Source organism: Ambystoma mexicanum, chromosome 9 (genome assembly GCF_040938575.1).
Source record: "Ambystoma mexicanum isolate Mex_15411 chromosome 9, UKY_AmexF1_1, whole genome shotgun sequence".
Lineage (NCBI taxonomy): Eukaryota > Metazoa > Chordata > Amphibia > Caudata > Ambystomatidae > Ambystoma > Ambystoma mexicanum.
Window position 1 is genome coordinate 131,741,267 of NC_090931.1, and position 21,720 is coordinate 131,762,986.

Genomic DNA, 21,720 nt, shown 5'->3' on the forward strand with positions numbered 1-21,720 from the left:
TGCAACTGTTAAGGAGGTGTGTGGGTTGCTGGATTGCCCCTGTTCCGGTCTACCTTGAATTGCACCGAGCTCCTAACAGGTTGTTGCGCGGCATATCAATCGTGCACATTTACGTCCCGCAAACATTAGTGCATTTTTTAAATCTCCGAAACCCAGGAGCAGCACATGCAATGGGAATTTTACATGCAATGTTGCATGATCTTGAGTGTTGCTTGAGGGCATTAGGTGTAGAGATTTCTTTTAGAAGTGCGCGGTGCAATTGCAGCTTGATGTTCAGGAAATGCTCAATAAAGTTTTGATTCTTGGAATTGAGAGCGCGTAATCAAACTAAAAACAACAGTGAAGAGAATCGTGCATTTAACAACGGAAATTGAATGATGGAGATCAGACACATCGCAACAGCCAGGACCAGCATCTTTCCCCTTCATTAGTAATCCCCGTCATCAAAAACTTTATTCAAATGGATCATTGCAATTCATAAAAGTACATATTATATCTTAAGAATGTACTACAAGAAAACATGAAAGAGACTCCGTTTAAAAGGTTTCCATATACATTCAAGTCACTGAATCAGGGCTCCAGTTGTCATTTGTCGAAGTTAGACAGCTTTTCGCAAATACCTTTCCGACAGTGTAGCAGCCCACAAGTCTGTGCATAAAATCCAGTAGTTAAACGCCGGAGCACACGGTCTTACATTAGCAAATTTCAAAACTGGGATCAAGTGTTGTGTACCCAAGGCGGCATATTTCGGGCACAACAATGCAAAGTGGAGACTTTATCCTATTTTAACCGGACAAAAGGGGCAACAGGCATTTAGCACTTTTCTTTGGTTTTCCATGAAAATAGCCAATTATTTAAAGGCAATACATTCAAACGTAGCATTGTAATCAAGACAGGCCCCCACGAAGCCTGCTTTGTTAACACACTACCCTCTGGAGTGGGTTACTATCCCCCGCTAGGAACAGTCAAGTCATTTGGGTTGGTGAAGGTGGCAGCATGGCCGAAGCCCCAGACTCAGATTCTGAGAGTTTGGGAGCTGCCACCCAATGGCAGTGAGAAGCCAACGCTTTGTTGGCTCGCGCACAATTCTAAAGTGCTGTGCCCTGTGAAACGGCGGCGAGGGTCATCACAGCGGGCAGACAGAGTACATACATCGGCCCTCGGCTTTAGCGCTGACCCGAGAGACAAAGGGAGCTGAAAGCACTGGCAGCGCTTGGCCCGCCACCCTGCATTCCTGGCACAGCCTGTATGGGCACAGATGAAAAAAGGATTTCAGTCCGGAACTTGGGCAGGGTCCACTAAGAGCATTTTCTGCTTAGGTGGCCTGGCTTGGCGAGCCGGCAACCCGACGTGTTGACTCAATTGTGTCTGCTTCTCATTCAGTTTGGGGTTTGTTTTTTGGCAACTTGATTGATGGTTCAGGGTCCAGACTTTCGGTCTATAAAACCTTTGTCAGACATTTGTGGAGCTCGCAAAATAAGTTGAGTTACCACTTAGCAGCGATTCTTGACCTATTCCCCTGCGTGCACCCCTTTTATGTGTTGCCCTGTCCTCACACCAGGAAACATAGTTACCTCTTCAGGTTAGAGAAAAGCCTCTGAGGTTGTTACATTGGACACATGAGTTACATGACCAGTATTCTGTGACATGCTATCATGTAACATGCCATCCTCTCCTACAGGCCAGCCCTTCCTGGGGTCTATCTGAATCCTGAACAGTGAATGCTAGGCAGATCAAGCATCAGTCAGTTGGCTATCAGCCTAGGGCAGGGGCCTGCAACCTGTGGCTCGCCAGTTCCTAAACTACAATTCCCATGATCCATTACCATTCACACTGCTGGCTAGGGGAGGAGGGAGTGGTAATGCACAACATTTGGAGAGTCAAACACTGCAGACCACTTCCCCAGAACCAGCAATAAGACTGTCAGCCTACACACAACCTCAGCTGACAAATACACCCGGGATGGTAGAGTGCCATTATCGAAGGGTGACAGAAGACGGAAGCCTTTTCTCACCTTAATGTTCTAGCCCTATTGGGTTTCTGCCATTTGTCTTCTTAGCACACGTAGACAGTGGTGAAGGATCATGGGAGCTGTAGTCCAAAACATCTGGAAGCCATCCCAAGGACATTAAAAGGGTCTTCAGCAAGAAACATACTAGTAGATGCACTTCATTACACCCCATACCACTTGCATACACCTAGAAGAATTGCATTTTTGAAAGTTAAATATTAATTACAAAATGTCCATTGGTTGTACATGTGGAACCTCTGAGCCTCTCTGGTCCAGCAGGGAATACATATATTACCTTTTTCCCACACTTTGACAAACTTCACTCATTTAAAACGCCTGATCACCTTTGGGAAGACACAAATGCAGTACACACTGAGAGCAGGATATAATTAACATGTTCTTTTTAGATCTGGGGTCCAGCCGTCTGCTGTTCTCGTATTGGAGGCCGGGCTTTCTCGGTGGCCGCAGCACAATGATGGAATGACCTCCCACTGGCTTTAAAAACCCTGTCTAATCATTTGGCATTTTGAAAGTCTCTAAAAACGTATCTGTTCTAATTGTCTGTGTTAGATGGGCTTGTGGATTACTGATCTCTCTCTCTCCAGTGCCATGATACCCACTGGTGACCACACGCTTTATAAGTTTCAATAACATAACATAACAAACGTTGGCTCCCCAGATGTCTTGGACTACAAGTCCCGTCTTCCTAGCCAGCATAGTCAATGGTGATGGATCATGAAAGTCGAAGTTCAAAACAAAAAATCTTGAGCGTGACAGGCTGCAGACCTCTGTTTTAGATGGACCGGAGGCGATAGTTGGCATCTCTGACTTGGGTCCACACAGCTGCCACGGCAGTACCAGAGAAGCATCCAAGCACACTTTAATGAGAAATAGATGGAGCCATTGTCAACACCATTGGTCCATACCGTGTTCTTCCTCTGCCAAAATGCTCTTCTCGCCAAGCTTGTGCATTGATACCTGGTGCACTAAAAATACTTGCCACCGTCACAGAGATGAGTTCCAGGATTCAGGCAAAATGAAAGTGCATTTCAGCTGCACTCACCAAACGGTTGCTGGTCTCGGCATTTTCAAAATGTGCATGATTTATACGAGACAGGCCCCAATCGGGCATCGCAGCACTGTCCAGAAGGCATGGAGCGAACCTTACCCAAAGGTATTTACAATTGCATAGAATTGCAGCAGATTGGAATCGACTTATACCTGAGTTGTTGAGGAACAAGTACATGTTTCATGGCTGAGCTGCTGCACAGCTCGCATAGGAGTGAACTAATATGCAGCATTTAAAAAGAACCCAACGATGGCCTTTACTTTTCATAAGATTACGGTAAACCTCAGCTAACAACGAATTCAAAGTACAAAACTGTACTCTTAAAATAAGAGAGGATTGTGAAAATATGGATTTATGTTGGGATGACGAATGCCTGCACAAGCAAAAAAAAAAAAGAGTTACACTGTTTATCTGCCAACATGTTGAAAAGGTAGTGAGATAGAGGTTGGCACAGCAAGCATGGCTTTGCCTGAGTGGACTGGGTGCACAGCGGGGAGGGGTGACACAGCTGGATCCACGGGATCTGGGCAGCCAAGAATCTTTCATTCTCTATGAAAGAAAATGCAGGGATTTGAAACAAAAATAAAATGGGTCCAATAGAAGGTACATGAAAGAGAAAGGACCAGCTAAAAGTTGGCACTTTCAATTTGTACTCATTCCACCAAGGGCAGCTTCTTGGCAGGACATAAGATGCATAATATGATTCAAAGGCACGGGCCTGCAGCCTAGTGCTCTCCAGATGTTTTGGACTACGACTCCCAATACCCCTCTCCATTGACTGTGCTGGCTAGGGCTGCTGGGAGTTGCAGTTAAAACAATCTGGAGAGCCAAAGGTTGCAGATCCCCCATTCTAAGGGATCAGGAAGATTCTTTATGGGCTTGTGCAAAGGATCCGGTTTAGTCTCTTCGGTCCTCCCCAGGGACTGCGTCCTTCCTCTGCGGCTCTTCTTGTAATGCTATCGTTACCTTATTGATCTTGGGTTGGACCTCCTTCCCCTGTCTTGGAGCCTCGATGCTCAAAATGCCATTGTGGGATAGAGTGGCCTTCACCAATAGGGGATCCACGTTGATTGGCAAGATGTAGGTCCTGCAGAACTCTCTGGAGATGAAGCCATGGCCATCTATCTTCTGCGGATGCTGGGCCGTCACCTCCAGCAGGTTGTCCACCGTGCGGACGGCGATTTCATCCGGCGTGAAATGGCACACGTCTAGAAGCACCTGGAACTTGTGGTCATTTGTGTTGACTTCTGAGAAGCCCCTGTCCTGTGGTGTGTTCATCCTGGGCCTGACGTAATAACCATGATACAAGGTGGGGGCCATGATGTCACCTGGAGCCAGACCTTAAAAAGAACAAAATATAATATTACAATCATGGGAAATACTCAAGAACAATCAATTCATATAACTGCATTGACTTTTTGACACACCAAAAGGCCTTTGACACACTAGACCAGGGGTCTGCAACCTTCGACTCTGCAGATGTTTTGCACTACAACTCCCACCTGCCCTAGTCACCATACTGAATGGTAAGGGATCATGGGAAAGTTGGTCCAAAAAATGTGGAGCACTACAGGTGGCTGACCCAGCACTAGTCATAAGTACTCTGTGACATCATGCAAATAAATACTACCCAGGCACAGGCTATTATTACACGTTAAATAAGGCCAGATACACATACTCAATAATAGCATCACCTCTAAACACTGGCTAGACTTGGGCAGAATTTGACATCATCTCTTTTATGCAATGACCACAGAGGGATACTCTATGACATCATCTCTTTTAAATACTACCTAGACCCACAAGCACAATGCCATCATCACATGTCAGCAATGAATAGACACAGGTACACTATGACGTCATCCCTCCTTAGCAACGAGATGACACTGCTACTCTGAGGCAGCTTCGCTATGACATCATCTCTTTTAAATTCTATCTAGACTCACAAGCACAATGCCATCATCACATGTCAGCAATGAATAGACACAGGTACACTATGACGTCATCCCTCCTTAGCAACGAGATGACACTGCTACTCTGAGGCAGCTTCACTATGACATCATCTCTTTTAAATACTATCTAGACTCACAAGCACAATGCCATCCTCACATGTCAGCAATGAATAGACACAGGTACACTATGACGTCATCCCTCCTTAGCAACGAGATGACACTGCTACTCTGAGGCAGCTTCACTATGACATCATCTCTTTTAAATACTATCTAGACTCACAAGCACAATGCCATCCTCACATGTCAGCAATGAATAGACACGGGTACACTATGACGTCATCCCTCCTTAGCAACGAGATGACACTGTTACTTTGAGGCAGCTTCACTATGACATAATTTCTTTTCAATTAAACAACGGCCAACACATACACTCTGTGACTTGAAACATTGTTGGGGTCAACAATGCTTTTGTTCTACATCCAATCACCTCCTGGAAATCCTCTAGAACCAGTAAAACAATAGAGACATACTCCAGTCCTAGAACAGGTGGGCAAAGTGCTGGACAGTGAGAGGAAAAAGCATTGTTTTCCCAACAATGTTTTTTTTTTTACCACCAATGTAAGCACTAGATACCCTTAATTATCGACAGTGAATAATATTGTCTGGAGAACATTTGTTTACACAATTATAGCCATCCTAGAATATGTTGGGAAGGCTGTTCAGTGGGAAAATAAATTTATCCCAGCAATGTTTTTACAACCGATATTATCACATAGAACTGGACCAGGCCAGATTACCACCCTGCTATCCCAAATCACTTGCTCTTTTGGAAAGTGAATAAATCCCTCTTTCCAATCTATGAGAGATTTCCATGGCTTGACAGATAAATAAGCTGCCTGCTTGGTGGTCATTGTAGGGGCCTGAAACTGTGGATCGATGTAACACATCTGAAATTCAAATTGCACCTGGTTTGTTGCACAAGAGTATGCATAGGATTTGAGTGTGGAAGATTTGTGTGTATGGGAGTTGTATTCATAGCATTTGTGTAGATGGGATTTGTGCATTTGGGATTTGTATGTATTGGATTTCTGTGTGTGGGTGTTGTGTGTATGGCGTGTGTGTGCATGGGATTTGTGTGTATCGAGTTGTGTGTATGGGAGTTGTGTGTATGGGAATTGTGTGTATAGGAATTGAGTGTATGGGGTTTGTGTATATGTGAGTTGTGTGTATGGTGACTTGTGTGTATGGGATTGTGTGTATGGGAGTCGTTTGTATGACATTTGTGGGTGTGGGAATTTTGTGTATGGGATTGAACGTATGGGAGTTGTGTGTCTGGGATTTGTGTGTATGGGTTTGTGTGTATGGGAGTTGTGTGTCTGGGATTTGTGCTGTCTCGGGAGGATAGCTCAGGGGCAATGTGTTCACCTTAGAAGCAAGACGACGCCAGAGCAACACAGATTTGATCCCCGGGTCCCTGCTTAGAAAGCTCTGGGTATTAAGCACCTTATAAACAACCAATTACTGTCATTATTTTTATGGGAGTTGTGTGCATGGGATTTGTGTGTATGGGAGTTGTGTGTATGGGATTGTGTCTACGGGGTTTGTGTGTATGGGAGTTGTGTGTATGGGAGTTGTTTGTATGACATTTGTGTATATGGAATTTGTGTGTATGGGAGTTTTGTGTGTGGGATTTGATGTGTGGAATTTGTGTGCATGGTATTTATTTGTATGGAATTTGTGTGTATGGATTTGGTTGTATGGGATTCATAAAGTGGAAACCTAGCTTGGGTGCAAGAGTTTGCTGATCTCAGGGGAGACGTCGAGATGGTTACAGGTGTGGTGTGGGGGTAGCAGAGGAACTGGATGGGTATATGAACACTGACAAACAGCACTTATACACTATAAACGTCTCTGGTTTTGACCGTGGATGACCACAGCTTCTCCATAATTGTTACTTTGGATTCTCCCTCAGGGAAGTTGTGGTGCAGAGATTCACTGCGCCACAACTCAGCCCAAGGGAGGGGTCACCGTAACAACTCATGAACGTCACGCTGGAACTCAAACACATGCACAGGACCCTCATCAGGTCATGTATCGATTTTAAAAACACACCTGCTAATCTTCTTTGTATAATGTTTGCACTTCAGTGTTCTGGATAACCATAGCCAGTGAATATGTAAGACTTCAACATAAAACACAATTTTGGTTTCCTGCCATTCACACATGCCAATCCCACACAGTACTGAGCAAACCTTATTTGCTCTGATAGCAGAGAATCGCTGCCCGTTAGTACCCGGGGAGTGGGGGTGGTGGCCTCCCAGCCAAGGAGGAGGCTTGGAATGGGGACCTTATCACACAGGGAAAGATTGAGCTCAAAGCCTCCTCAGAGCGAGATTCCGCCATCTTCCCTCACCAGGACCTAAGGAAAGTGCTCTCCCCGAATCCCTTGCTCTTTCCCCTGACCCCCAACCCCCTTATCCACATTTCCCTTCCCCTCCCTGCCCAAACCCCACTTACCTGTGATCCTCTGTCCCTCACTGGTGCTGAGAACAGGACTGTTCCAGGCGCATCTCTGTCAAGCGAGTACACGCAATGCAAAGGGAGAAGGAACTAAATGTAGTCCCTTCACCCCTTTCCATGGTGGACATTTTGTTTGTTCATTTTTTTTCATTGATTTTAATGGCCACCATTGAAAGGGAGAAGGGAATACATGTAGTCCCTTCTCCCTGATGGTCATTTATTTTTTTCTCAATTTGAGAAATGGTTTCAACCCTGTTTCTCATCTTCAGAAACAAATACTATTAGAACCCTGGTACGACGTGCCAGGGTGCTAATAGCAATTGAACCCTCTGAGGGGAGCCTTACCGGTCTGGTAATGCCCGCGCTGCTACATTAAAACTATGGCCCTGAGGGCATTACCAAACCAGTAATGCCTCCCTCCTTGGGTTCTATTGCGTCATTCTACACCCATAAAGGTTTCGATTCTGCCCTGGAAAACTTTATTAATTGTTCTGACTCTGCAGGGTTCACAGCAAAAGCATGTTTTGAAGGTAAACAAAAACAAAACAGCCACATCCCCAAAAAATTATTTGTATAGAAAAGGGGCGGGAAATACTCTGGCGTTGCATTTGCTCGTATAGGACTACGCATTAGGTAATTAAATAGTCGTCATTTAAACACTAGTACATGAATCGGAAACATATTCAATGCTTGCTTTTGTGAGGTGACTTCTAACAAATTGCATCACCATTTGTGCTCACAGTTTATCTGTCACTCTTCAGTACAGACTCATACAGATGGAAACAAGTTACTTTCCAGTCTATATTTTTTTGCCAAATACAGAAAAAAAAGAGAAGCGTAGACAAGCCACGCACTATGACCGTGGGTACACTGGAATCAGTGCAGCCAAGCCCGACCATGTAGTTAGCTCAGAAATGTTATTAGCCCAATGGATAGGGCATGTATTATTTAGCATATTTTGATTGATCCAGAAAAATTAAAATTCAAGTGTCACAGCGGAGGAAATCATAAGACCCACCCCTATAGCAGACGTTAAAAGCTTACGGTGCACGTCTTGTCTCCCCTCCACATACCAACCAAAGCCAATCCTGCTTAGCTTCACAGATAGGCAGGGTTGAGCTGGTGCAGGCTGTAAAGCAGAACACAACCACTGCTTTGTACTAGCATCCTGAATGCTACCAATCATTTGTGCAGCTAAGCAGGATCATCCTTGTTTGGTTTGCGGATGGGAGACTGCCAGGGAAATACCAAGCTTAGTGATTGCTGCACGTGGATTGTGTTTAGAAGTTTTAATTTGATCACAGCAAAGTCTAATCTGTTGGCCATAATAAAAAATATTAACATGATGTATCCCATCCTTAAAATGAAATTAAAATGTATAAACACAATCTAGGTGCAGCAATCACTAAGCTTAGTATTTCCCTCTCCAGTCTCCCATCTGCAAACCAACCAAGGCTACTCCTGCTTAGTTTCACAGTGGGTCAGCAAATGATTAGTAGCATTCAGGGCGCTAGAATACGGCGCACATTGTATTCGGCTTTAGAGCCTGGCTGGGATTGACCCTGGTGCTTGTGAAACTAAGCAGGATCATCCACAGTTGGTTTGTAAGGGGGGGGCTGTTGGAGAAACACAAACATTCATGATTGCTGCACAGGGGTTGTGTTTATATGTTTTAATTTGATCACAGCAAAGTTTAATCTTCAGGAAAGTTCACTCAAATATTTTATGATGTAAACATTGTTGGCCATAATAAAAAAAATATATTAATATGACGACTCCCATCCTTCAAATTAAAACGTATAAACACACTTCATGTGCAGCAATCATTAAGGTTTTGTGTTTCAACTGTAGTCTTCCATCCACAAACCAACCAAGGCTGATTCTGCTGAGCTTTAGATAAGCAGGGTAGGGTCAGCAAACGATTAGTAGTATTCAGGGTTCTAGGACCAAGGACTGGTTGTGTTCTACATTACAGCCCACACAGGATTGACCCTGCTGCACCTGTGGAGCTAAGCAGGATCAGCTTTGGTTGGTTTGTGGATGGGTGACAAGACGTGCACTGGTCTTGTGACAAGGGGGTGGACGTTTCCAATGATGTCAGCACTAGGTATGGGTCTTCTGCTGGGGCACCTGAACATAGGAGATCAAGCAATGAATACAATTAGCACAAGAGATCTAATTAGTGCAACATGATGGCTTCCATATGTACAGGAGATCCCAAATGCAGCCCGCACTCCAACCGTCCATTTTGAAGAACCAGAAACGTTCACGCCGAAATATGTGACGTATGATGAGCAAATAAACCAGCAGAGAGCCTCTGTCCAGTACCTATCAGAAGAACAGCACCTATTGAAGTACCGATACCAAGGAAACCATGGACAGTAAGGTACCCATTGAGAAAACCATATAAACAAGTGAAACAAATTAAAGATCGTCTAAGTATAGTCCTTGAAGAAACCAAAAAGGTCTTAATGGAAGATGAATGGTGACAACACGAGAACCCGGACAGACTCACATATAGAAGAAATGACGACCAGAGAATGACGTAAAGAGACGAAACGCCATGGGCCAGGGATATCGTGAACCTAAAGTGAAAGGACAATGTCAAATGTAGGAAATTTAAACCATGACCATGATGAACATATTCGACCAGTTTACGCATGTACATATGCTTGGAGCTGCAAGAAAGCTAAGAAAATCATGCGGCTTCCTATGCTTAGTAGAAAGATAGTGCGGCAAGCGCCACCTATACATGTCTACCTCAAAAGAAGCACGTTATATAAGTATACATCCACTTTGCACAAGAAGCAGAATTAACCAAGGTTACTAAAGGCCACACGAGGAAAGCTTCATATTTAGCAAAATCGAGAATAAGCAGCAGAAAACTAAACTCAGCAGAAGCAAACCGTGCCAGGAAAACCAAGGTCGTATCAGTAGAATAGACGAACAGTAGCTACAATTAATTGAAGTGAAGAACAGAATATCCTTCTCTGAAAGGTCAAGATAAGTAACTGAAGGCAGGTGGTGGGTGAAACGAAAATCAAATACACACATTACATAAAGAAGAGGCAAAGTCACAGTGTCTGAATCACGTGACCAGCCGAGCAAGGAGAAGTGAGACCTTCACACCTACGCATGGCAACAGGCCAGGCGAAGATATCAGAACTTTTCCAGACAGGAGATGCAGTCTCGAGGCCAACCAGAATGAAATAATTGACATATGGCCACTAAAGTGATGATTGATTGTAACAATAATTGGAGGAAGGCCCGGGGAGCTAAGGGGCACCCTGCACCTGGCCGACCATTCTGTGTGCTGCTAAGGAAAGAGGAAAAGTATGAGTGGGGTTGGTTCCAACCCAATCACAATGAATCAAGTAATCTAGGGTCCCATAGTTAGTAAAACCAATAGGGTGTTGTACTTTTAGTGACGTCTAGAGTAGCCATTTTGAAGGATGGGCTTAGATGCCCCACCTGACAGTGTTTACCCCATCCCCTTACTCCATTACCATATACAGATATAGTACCTATATTAAAGTTACCTTTCCTGAACCAATGGAAGTGCATGCCAACTTTTAAGTCTCACACGTCAATGATGATGAGTTTTCAGTATAAATGTTATGTTTTTTATGAAGTTCGTTGGAGTTGCGAAGCGAGAGAGATGATCATGCATCCGCTGATATTCATGAGACTCCCTGTTTTTTGTACTTGTCATTAAATAGACTCCCTTTGACAAACCGTTGAGTTGTCATTATTGATTTGGTGTTGGAGTATTAATCTGCACCCCCATCCATCTCAAGGGTACTGCTATCTTGTCTTAAAGTACTTCTGGGCAAACCCCGACTCAATGGGCCGGTTGGGGGTCCCGAAGCACACATGTGAGTTGGAAATGAGAAGAAAACAAAGGTAAGACACAGGAAAATGTTTCCGTATCACCGAAATATGCTGAAAAATATATGCACTTTCCATTGGGCCAAAAGATTTCTGAGCAAACTACCCATTTATAGTCAGAGCCCCCCCTAATGCGACTATGCAAACTGCACTGCAGCCAGCCAATGAGGAAAGAGCTCACTGGTGGGAGGGCTGGACTGGGAATCAAAAGTGGGCCTGGAAATGTTTTTCAAAGTCACCGCATATTAAGAGATCCTGGAAGCTTTCTAACAAATTCTTTACTTCATTCCTACTCAAAAGAGGCCCACTGGGAAATCGTCAGAGTTCCCTGTAGGCCAGTGCACAACTTATTTGAGGGAGCACCCTTTTCTTTCCAAAATCCCAATGTTAGGTAAACATGTTGGGAAAGGCCGTTCCTGGCACTGAGATTATTAGGAGTGGGCACACCATTTCCAGGGCACAGGTCCTAACTTTTCCTATCCATACCTGTGGCTGGGCATATGGGGGCTGCCCTTGCAAATCATGAGGCGATGCAGAGGTTGTAGTACATGTTACAGGGAATGACGTAACTGGCTCATGTGATACTGAGTGTCTGTATACTAGCCATGCCCGTTACCAGGCATGTGGAGACAGCCATTTTCTGCTTCTATAGCAATAATAATCCAGTCCAAGCATTGCCCCAGTCATAAATGATCTAGGGCCCAAGTTGTAGGCCTGAGCGAAGTGAGGGTCTAAGCGCCAAGTCTCAGAGCTGTTTCTGGGTTGTGAAGCCCACGTAACAGGTTGTTATTGCTCCTGGGCTGTGGCCAGCGCCATGGGGCTCTTTGTTTCTGGAGAGGCTGGCTTTTTAGTTCAGGCCTCTTAAAAAAAACAGGGGGTTCCACAAGTGTAACACTTTGAGCAGTGATCCTAAATAAGAAAGAATAGGAACAACAAATCATTTTTCTTTCTGGAATTCTATACACTAATTGCTTGGATCATTAAAGGTTTATTTCAGGCACACTTCAGGGGGTGAGTCACTGATTTAGTCTTTTCTTAAACACCTCAAAATCACAATGAAGACAATCGTTCCAAAAAGCATTTAGAGTAGAATAAGCATCCAGTTTGGACTTTGTATTTTGCTTTTCACAAGTTGCAGCAATAACCTGCTTTTTTTCCGCCGTTGTCTGTTACGATCATCACAAGCTTGCATACAGTGTAGACATTTTTAACCATGGCACATAAAGTAGCCCTTGTTTTCATTGTGCCACAATTAATGCTTTGTTTTAATGTGTCTATCTTTCCTCGCATGCTGTTTAGGATGTTTGCTTGCTTGTGTGAGGTACCGAGTGCTCACAGTATGGGTTGCCGTGTGAGTGCGATGCTTTTCCTGCACTACTCTAAATTCTTTAATACACAGTTATGAACCCTCCCAATGGTATGTATTTTTGCCATCCTCTAAAGCCTGAAATGTAGACCCACGCAGGCTTCACATGTGGCCAACTTTGCACCAGACCTGCAGGTGAACTGGCCCGCTGTTAAATCTCACTGACCAGTTTAATGGTATCCACTAAAGAGTGTAATTTGCTTTCTGACTTTGAGAACATTCAGACGTGTAGTTGCTCATTTCACTATAGCCGGTAAACTAGCTCAGTGGGTTGAGTGTTTGCTGCTGCAATGTGTGTGTGATCTGGAGTTTGCAGGTTTCAATTCCAGTAAGGCCAACACGGCCTTTCATGAGGTTGGTAAATTAGTACCAACACAGGTTGGGTGATATTGAATGCATATTTGTTCCGTATAAAGCGCTTACGTGTAAGTGCTATATAATAACACATCATTATCATTTGGCCTTGGACATCTGCTTGCATTAACAGTAATTTGGTAATATGGGCCTATACGCGCTGATCTTAACGATACATACGGTGATCCATTCTTGTATGAAATGTGTATCACATTACAGTGATATCATAGTCCTATTTTACTTAGTGTACTCAGGAACAATGCTATGTGATGCCACTTCCTATTTTGTCAAGGGATGAAAGGTCGTGTTCCATCGCTTCCTGTGATGTCACGTCGGGTGGGGTCAAATGACATCACTTCCTGTGCTGTCATCAGCGGTCTAAGGTCGGGTGCTGTTACTTCTGCTAACCCAGGCATGTTGGTGAAATAACGTCTCTGATACTGACATTATTTTCAGTCTCTGTTCGTCGGTACCGGCACTTCGTCACTGGCCCTTTGTGTTTAAGCTTAAAAGTGTCTCTGGAAAAGCAATAAGGACTGGGGGGAATGAAATGCAGGCCAACAACAACAACAAAATCACCAAACGAACGTTGACATGAAGCGAAGCTCAGGCCGGAGGCTGCAGCCCTCGATGTCTGCCCCTCAGGCATTAAATCGTGAACAGCTGCACTCTACATAACAACAGGCTGCATTCCAAAATGCTGAAACATTGAACTATATTTGAAGATGAAGTCACGCGGACAGATTTATTTATTTGTTATTTTGTATCAGCTGCAGGCAAACAAGATGGTTCAGAGGTTCTGGTTTGATGTAGAGAAATCGGATAGGACAAGAAAAGGGGGGAAAGGAGAAGGTGGGAGCCCAAATGTGCAGGTTTGTCGATGCATAGAAAACACTCTCAGGCACGCGGCATTCCAGCCCCAGGAGACAGAAATAGCAAATATTGATTGCCATCATTATAGGCAAACATGTTTAACAATCGGGGAGCTCTTGACTAATGGGTCTTGGGGAGGACACACTTCGAGAGCTTGGTAAATCCTCAGGAAAGTGTTCCATAAAGGATGTGTTTTTAGGGCTTTCCAACCCCGGTGTTTGGGTTTCCTTGTTCCAGTCTTTGGAAGTGATTTTCATATTGTGGGACCTTCAGCAACCAGTTTTTTTCCTTTTATCTCGTTTGATCTGTAGAGTGATATTTGCTGAGCTCGACCGAAGTATTCTGGGTGGGGTGTGTTTCTTGAAGGGTTTGGAAATGAAAGTGACCCCAAGTTCCATAGGGCTTTCCTTCTAATGCCAAGAGGTTAAGAGTGTAATGCAGTATTGGAAGGGGTGACCACTGTAATGCAATGCAATGTGATGGAATTAAGCAATGTACAATATACCTCATGAGATCCTGGGCCGTTACCTCACTGGTAATGCCCTCCCACGGAGGGGGTTATTGCTATAAACGCACCTGCATGCTTTCCCGGGTGCTAATAATGTTTCTTAAAGTGGAGAAATGGTGCGGTTAACATTTCTCCATTTAAAAAACCCTACAAAATAAAATGGCCACCAAGGACAAAAGGAGAAGGGAAGTACGTGTAGTCCCTTCTCACTTTCTATGGCAAGCATTGCCATGACAGGGAAGCACAGCTGGCGTGGGCATGGGATGAGGCCGTCACAGGTAAGTAGAGCAGCAGTTGGGGGGGGGGGGGGGGTTGGCTGTAGTGGTAATTAGAGGAGTGGGGGAAGGGGGCGTGGGAGGACTTACCTGCTGCCTGTCAGGGAAATACTGCTTCTGAGGATGCTCCGAACACAGGCAGTACCTGTGGAACAGCCTGCCTTCTAAGCTTCCTGATTTGCTGGGAGGCTCATTCCCCCAACACCCCCCACCCCCCGCCACCGGTGGGTGATAATGTAAAGTAGTATTGAGATTAAGCAAGGCCCCCAGGATAGGGCCACCTTAGTAGGACCAGGATCATGCCTGCACATATGTTTTGGATGGCGTGTTCTTTGGCTATCTCTTTTTCATAGCAACCAATATTTATGTGCTATTACAGTATTTTAGTTCTGATAGTACTATGGACTAGATTATCATTATTTCGTGTTGCTTCAAACCATACCTGTTTGCCCCACACAATACCCTGCCCCTCCATGTCCCCGCTGCCACCTGTCTATCCTAATCTTTCGATCCTCTCCTGAAAACATCTAGTAACTTCTGTTTCACCTCCCACCTTTTCAACCTTTGAACCTTGTAAGGTGCTCCAAGAGTCTCTGGGTGGGGCCAGCACTGAACACAAATTCTAATAAAATGAAATAATGTTGCACCTCGAGTGCTAGTGCCATCATTCTCAGTAGGAGCAGCTGGACGTTGGCGCTGCTGGAAAGTACTCCTATTTGCCGTAAGAAGGAAAACTGTCAGATGCTGTCCACTCTCTGGCTTTTCTTCCCAGGCTGCATTGCAGGCCCAAGGCTGCGCGTGAGAGTCTGGGCGAGTCCAAAGCTTCGGCTTTACCTCAGGGTAGGATGACTTTCCTTGTCGAGTCTAAGCAGAGGCCGTTGTCTGTCATCTGTCACAAGATGGCTGCCAGGCAAACTAATATTTTTAAGAAGCATGTGGCTTTGCTGTTGAAGTTGATTCTTAGTTGTGTGTCAACAGTACAGATATTAAATGGCAACTTGAAGTGATAGATGAGCGCAGCCAGTGGGTGGATTAGTCCCTGGGGTACTCCACAGCCCATGTTCACCTGTGTGCAGTCTGCCAAGACGGAACTTGAAGTGATAGATGAGCGCAGCCAGTGGGTGGATTAGTCCCTGGGGTACTCCACAGCCCATGTTCACCTGTGTGCAGTCTGCCAAGACGGAACTTGAAGGGATAGATGAGCGCAGCCAGTGGGTGGATTAGTCCCTGGGGTACTCCACAGCCCATGTTCACCTGTGTGCAGTCTGCCAAGACGGAACTTGAAGTGATAGATGAGCGCAGCCAGTGGGTGGATTAGTCCCTGGAGTACTCCACAGCCCATGTTCACCTGTGTGCAGTCTGCCAAGATGGAAATCACCCGCTTCAAGGCTAGTTCCTGCAGGACTGCAGGCAGGAAGGAAGGATAGCAGGGTCGACGGTGTTGTAAGCTGCCGAGTGGTCAAGTAGATAACTGCTGCTGGTTGGTTTTACACAGAATAAGTTCCCCCATCAAGTACTTTTAAAGGCTATTACAGGTTACCTGGGAGTTATATCACTTTAAAAAGCTCGGAGCCTGTTTTCTGGATATGAAAAAAAGAACATGAAAAATAACTACTATATCACATATACAGTCTTCAGAATGCAAACTTGGGGGTGCATTATTCAATATAGCATTGATCAGGTCCAATGAAGGAGCTTCGTTCTGACATTCCAAGATGTTGTTAACTATTAACAGGCCGGATGCATCAATAAAAGTCTATGTGCATCATTAATCTAATATTAGCACTCAGGGATCAGCCAATCGGTTTACGTGGATTGCGGGATTAATCCAGCGATAAGGGACCACATTCAGAGCCAATTTATGGCCTCCGCCCTGCGCTCCTTCCACGCCTGTAGCCTGATATTCCTCCCACCTCCTCCAAGGTTTCAAACACCCCTCACCTGTCCTCGTCTCTCAGCTAGACCGCCCCCCCTCCCCGCAGGCCGCCATCAACATGAAAAAGGGACTAATTCTTGAAAACCCCTACCAATGTGCCTGGCGGCCAGTTGGGTAATGTATTGTGAACATTATTTTGTGTTGAACCGGCTCGCCCGGCCAGGCCCAAGTCCTAATTCCATGAAAATAAAGTCCCCATTAGCCGCCCAGAAAGGCTACAGGGGGCTAATGGGATTAATGGCCACTGCGGTCCTTGCTTCTCTGTGGCGAATCAATTGGGGTTAGCAGGCCATTAACGAGAGGGTCAGCCCACCTTCTCTTTAGACAATCAGAAAGCGTAGAATACAGGCTCCTACCTCCAGTAGAAGCCCACATCCCATACTTCTCCTTTGTTTTTTTTCCCTGCTTTGCTTCTCCTTTGTTTGTTCTTTTCCCTGCTTTGCTTCTCCTTTGTTCTTTTCCTTGCTTTGCTTCTCCCTTGTTTGTTCTTTTCCCTGCTTTGCTTCTCCTTTGTTCTTTTCCCTGCTTTGCTTCTCCTTTGTTCTTTTTCCCTGTTTTGCTTCTCCTTTGTTCTTTTCCCTGCTTTGCCCCCCTTTGTTCTTTTCCCTGCGCTGCTTCTCCTTTGTTCTTTACCCTGCTTTGCTTCACCTTTGTTCTTTTCCCTGCTTTGCTTCGCCTTTTTTCTTTTCTCTGCCTGCTTCTCCTTTGCTCTTTACCCTGCTTTACTTCACCTTTGTTCTTTTCCCTGCTTTGCTTCTCCTTTGTTCTTTTCCCTACTTTGCTTCTCCTTTGTTCTTTTCCTTGATTTGCCTCTCCTTTGTTATTTTCCCTGCTTTGCTTCTCCTTTGTTCTTTTACCTGCTTTGCTATTCCTTTGTTCTTTTCCTTGCTTTGCTTCTCCTTTGTTTGTTCTTTTCCCTGATTTGCTTCTCCTTTGTTCTTTTCCCTGCTTTGCTTCTCATTTATTCTGTTTCCCTGCTTTGCTTCTCCTTTGTTCTTTTCCCTGCTTTGCTTCTCCTTTGTTTTTTACCCTGCTTTGCTTCACCTTTGTTCTTTTCCCTGCTTTGCTTCGCCTTTGTTCTTTTCTCTGCCTGCTTCTCCTTTGTTCTTTTCCCTGCTTTGCTTCTCCTTTGTTCTTCTCTTTGGTTGAATCTCTCTAGCTAATCAGCAAGTTTGGAATGGGGCCACAACCACCTGTAAATTCTGCATTCTAAACTTCCATTTGTGGTGTGAACACACTGGGCACTGGCCAAGGGGGCATGGGCGCACTCTGCCACAGGAAGCACCAAGTGAGGATTCACTTCGTTTCCCTGGCACAAGCTCTAACAGCGTTTGAGGCCTGTTGAGTGCTAGGTGACCTTTGCTCTCTTCATCTTTAGCTCGTGAACACGGAATTGGAGTGGTCACATATGTGACAAGGTCAGTAATCTGACCTCGTCACAGGAGAAAGAAACCCCTCTTACCCTGGGGTGGGAGACCTAGCGGGATGCAAGCTAGAGACAGTCCTACCTGAGGCGGGGCGGGGGGTTGTTTGGTGGCAGTTTAGAGGTCCCCGATTCCGGTCCACTCCCCCAGTGCCATTTTGTATTTGAATAGTGCCACCTTGCATCACTCCATACTTATGACAATACTTGCTCACCAGTTTTGCTTTTTTCATTGCAGGGAAATTCCAGGCTCAGAGACGCAAGAGAATGAACGTTACTCATCATGGCCTCCACCGTTGTAAGCAGCGAGAAAGAAGGGCCAGGCAGCCGGGGGAAAGTGGCACACTGCAAAGAGTCAGTGGCCTAGTATGCCCCAGCAGAGACGCCAAATGACCCTCTGACAGACTTACATTTCTGTGCCTGGCAGAGACTTGCAACGCAAAACAAACTGGTGTACTCACCAATGCAGAACACCTACGTTGCAGCACGTTGGCCCCGTGCAAGGAAAAGGGGCGGCGCCTAGCCCCTGTTCTGTGAACTGTGACCCACGTCACACCACCCGGGCAGGAAAGACACAGGATCGGGTAGGGAGGGAGGCCCAATGGAAGAAGAAGGAGGAGGATAAGAGGCATGACAGGAAACAGGAAGGTGGGGGTTATTCCGTGAGATTAGAGCAGAAGAATGTAGCGGAGCAAGAGACCCGCCAGAGAAAGGATCCTGTACTGGAGTGTTGAGGCGATTTAGAGAAAAGGTCGGGACTTGGATTGTGAAAGTAAGTGGTACTGTTTGGTGAGTGTGCGTGCCAAGTGTGCGAGTGAGAGTAGTAGGGAAAGTGTACAGAGTGAGTGATACGTGATTGAGAGAGTGATGGGAGGGTGACTGAGAAGAAGGTGGGGAGGAGGGAGTAGTAGTTTAGTGGGGGGCTCTGGGGGCTACAGCCCCGGGTCTTTTGGTTGTAGCCCCAGATAAAATCTCAGGGGCTACAACCAAAAGGCTAGCTAGCCCCGAGTCCTGACAGTCTCGACATTAGCATAGCCACGGATCTTTGCCAGACCTAGCAACACCCCCAGCGTGAAGAGGAGAGATTCGCAGTGTGGAGAGGAGAGGGTCCTAGCATGGAGAGGGTAGCGCAGTAGTGTGGAGAGGGGAGAGTAATTGTGTGACAAGACACCAGTAGGGGGGATTAGGAGGATCTAACATCGAAGGGTGGAGGTAGACTGTAGAAGGAGAGAGAGACATCAGAGGACAGAGGAGGAAGTTGGACAGGGGAAGTTAGAAGGTGGGTGGGGTTGGATGGACGAGAGTAGCAAGGGGAAGGTAATAGTAGCAGATGTAGACGAACTCTAATCGGACATGAGACCACGTTGGAATAGAGTGTCTGTCAGGCACAACCCTATGGATAGGGTAAGCCCAACATAGAAAGAGGGAGCTTTAAAAGCCAGTTACGAGTTAGAAAACAGAGGGCATTAAGCTTTAGATAATAACCTGGGAGATATAGACGCCTGGGCTAGGGTGGAAAAGGCTTCGTCAAGCGAGAGAGTGGAGGACGGCCCTAATTCTTCAATAAAACCCCTTGAAACATCGCTGGGAGTTGGCGTGTTCTTTGGGCCATCTGTGACACATATCACACAACTGGTGGTGCCTCTACGGCTGTGCTATGCATCATACGATTTATAAGTCACACCGAAGAGAATAGTTAGCTGTTTGCAATGTGGAGGACTGTGCAAATGTTTACTTTTTATGTATAATTTATATCACATGATTTGACTCAGCACTCCGATGTTTTACACATTAGAGGACGCGCAGAGAAATACATTGATTTTCCCAGGATCACACATTGTGTGCAAGCAGAGATGCCAAGCTTTCAATTGAATTCCCTTGGTTCATACTCAACAATTTAGGAACTAGACCACATCTTCCGCCCTCTCCATGACCACTCACCTTCTCCAAAATTCTGTTCATAAATCTTGCTTGGATTGGCAAACTCATATGCCGCACTCATGGGGTAGGCATGCGGCACGCTCCTGTCTTCCATGCTTCCCTCGGGGGCGACTTTCTTGGGACTTTACCGGGTACCCTTGGTAAGCTCCCTGGGTTTTTCGGTTGCCTGTCTGAGCACAAATGAGTTCGAAGAGGGCTAGACGGCAGATTATAATGTTTTTATATACAGCAAGTTCCAGAGGGAGGGGAGAGTACGCAAGAGACCTACCGAAATAGACTGAAATACACACTGCTGCCTCGCCGTGTTAATCACTGGGATGAAGGCAGTGTCTGTCTCGCGTACCAGTGCGAACAGCTCTGCGCTGTCGGAAAATGAGCCTATATATATAATATATATATATATATATTTTTTTTTTTATTGGGTTTACTTATTTCAACTACACAATCCTAAATAGACAATAGAAACACACTAAATAATGAAAACCAATTGTATTTGCTGTATGCAGCTTCAAACAAGTCACCGTGTAGCCTCTTCAGAGTTCCCTGTTACACGTATGCCTGAGGAAGACATACAAGTAGAGATGTTAAGGTAGGGGAGACCAAGCGCCCCGGAATTGGGCCTCCTCTGTCCCGCTGTCCACAGAGGTTTTTTTCGATTTAAAACCCTGGCCTGGGTTTGTTAATAGCCAACAATTATAAACCAAACTAACATTATTCGTTTTTCAGAATGTTGTCATCTAAGGATGGGCTCAAACCCCAACGTTCTAGGTACCAGCCTTATGCATTAACTGCTTGCCACAGAGACAGGGTGAGCAACTGGTAAATAGCAAGGCATGGAAAGTCACGTGAGAGCAACAGCTCTTTTGTTATATACGTGCTTTAAAAAAAAAAAGTGTGCTATAGTTGAGCTGGGCAACTTTGCACACTAAATACCAATAACAATCAAGTTCACTGTACACATATAACATTAAAATACATTATTCAATCAGTATTATAGTCTATCATGCTTGTTATTTACGTGCTTTTATCAACAGTCAGAAACGCACAACTTGTATGCAGATTCTGTGGGTTTGGGGGGAGGGTAGAAGGTCAGGTTAAGGCGGAGGAAGAGAGTTCTGAGTGAGTTAGTCCCTCTTTTATGTTGTTGGCGTCCGTTTTTTTCTTAATCTTGAACATCTAGCCACCCTATGTTAAGGACTTACATGGATGCGAACCTTTGGCTCATCAGATATTTTGGACTACAACTTCCATCACCACTAGCCAGCTTAGTCAATGGTGAGGAATCATGGGAGCTGTAGTCCAAAATATCTGTAAAGCTGCAGCTTGCAGACCTCAGGACTAGAAGAAGGGTAGTAGGCACAGAAAAGCGCAGTAGGCATCCAAACACAACAGGCCTGATTCACAAAAAGGTTTTACAATTTTGCAATCCCATTGAAAAACGCTTTGTAAATCAGGCCCAAAAAGCCTTTGTGCAAGGGAAATCCCTCTATTAGGCCAACAGATATTCATATTTTGCCCGCTCTCATGTGGCTCATATCACTTCCCCAGTCTATAAGTGTCATTGATACACTAAAATGTGCACAAAACTTCGCTGAAGGGTGGGG

General features: G+C 45.2%; 2 protein-coding genes across 3 annotated transcripts in view; one reads left to right on the forward strand and one right to left on the reverse strand.

Moving 5' to 3' along the window:
• Positions 1-344: 344 nt before the first annotated feature.
• Positions 345-20,291, reverse strand: HSPB2 (heat shock protein family B (small) member 2). The gene is made up of 2 exons (XM_069614298.1): positions 20,117-20,291; positions 345-4,420 (listed from the first exon to the last, which is right to left on the reverse strand). Exons 1-2 carry the CDS (start codon positions 20,208-20,210, stop codon positions 3,978-3,980), a joined length of 537 nt encoding a protein of 178 aa, XP_069470399.1. The 5' UTR covers positions 20,211-20,291; the 3' UTR covers positions 345-3,977.
• CRYAB (crystallin alpha B) overlaps positions 18,838-21,720 on the forward strand; it is a 61,740-nt gene continuing 58,857 nt past the window's right edge. The window contains exon 1 of one of the 2 annotated variants that reach the window (XM_069614300.1): positions 18,838-18,947. The gene's annotated coding sequence lies outside the window, so the exon portion shown is untranslated. The remainder of the gene's footprint in view (positions 18,948-21,720) is intronic. The other variant, XM_069614301.1, reaches the window with a different exon arrangement.

What these genes read in the sequence shown, in the direction of transcription:
- HSPB2 (XM_069614298.1), bottom strand. Translation starts at nt 20,210, where the DNA reads ATGGAAGACAGGAGCGTGCCGCATGCCTACCCCATGAGTGCGGCATAT. An exon ending in TGAACAGAATTTTGGAGAAG is followed by an intron (nt 4,421 to 20,116) that starts GTGAGTGGTCAT and finishes GTTCTTTTTAAG; the next exon opens with GTCTGGCTCCAGGTGACATC.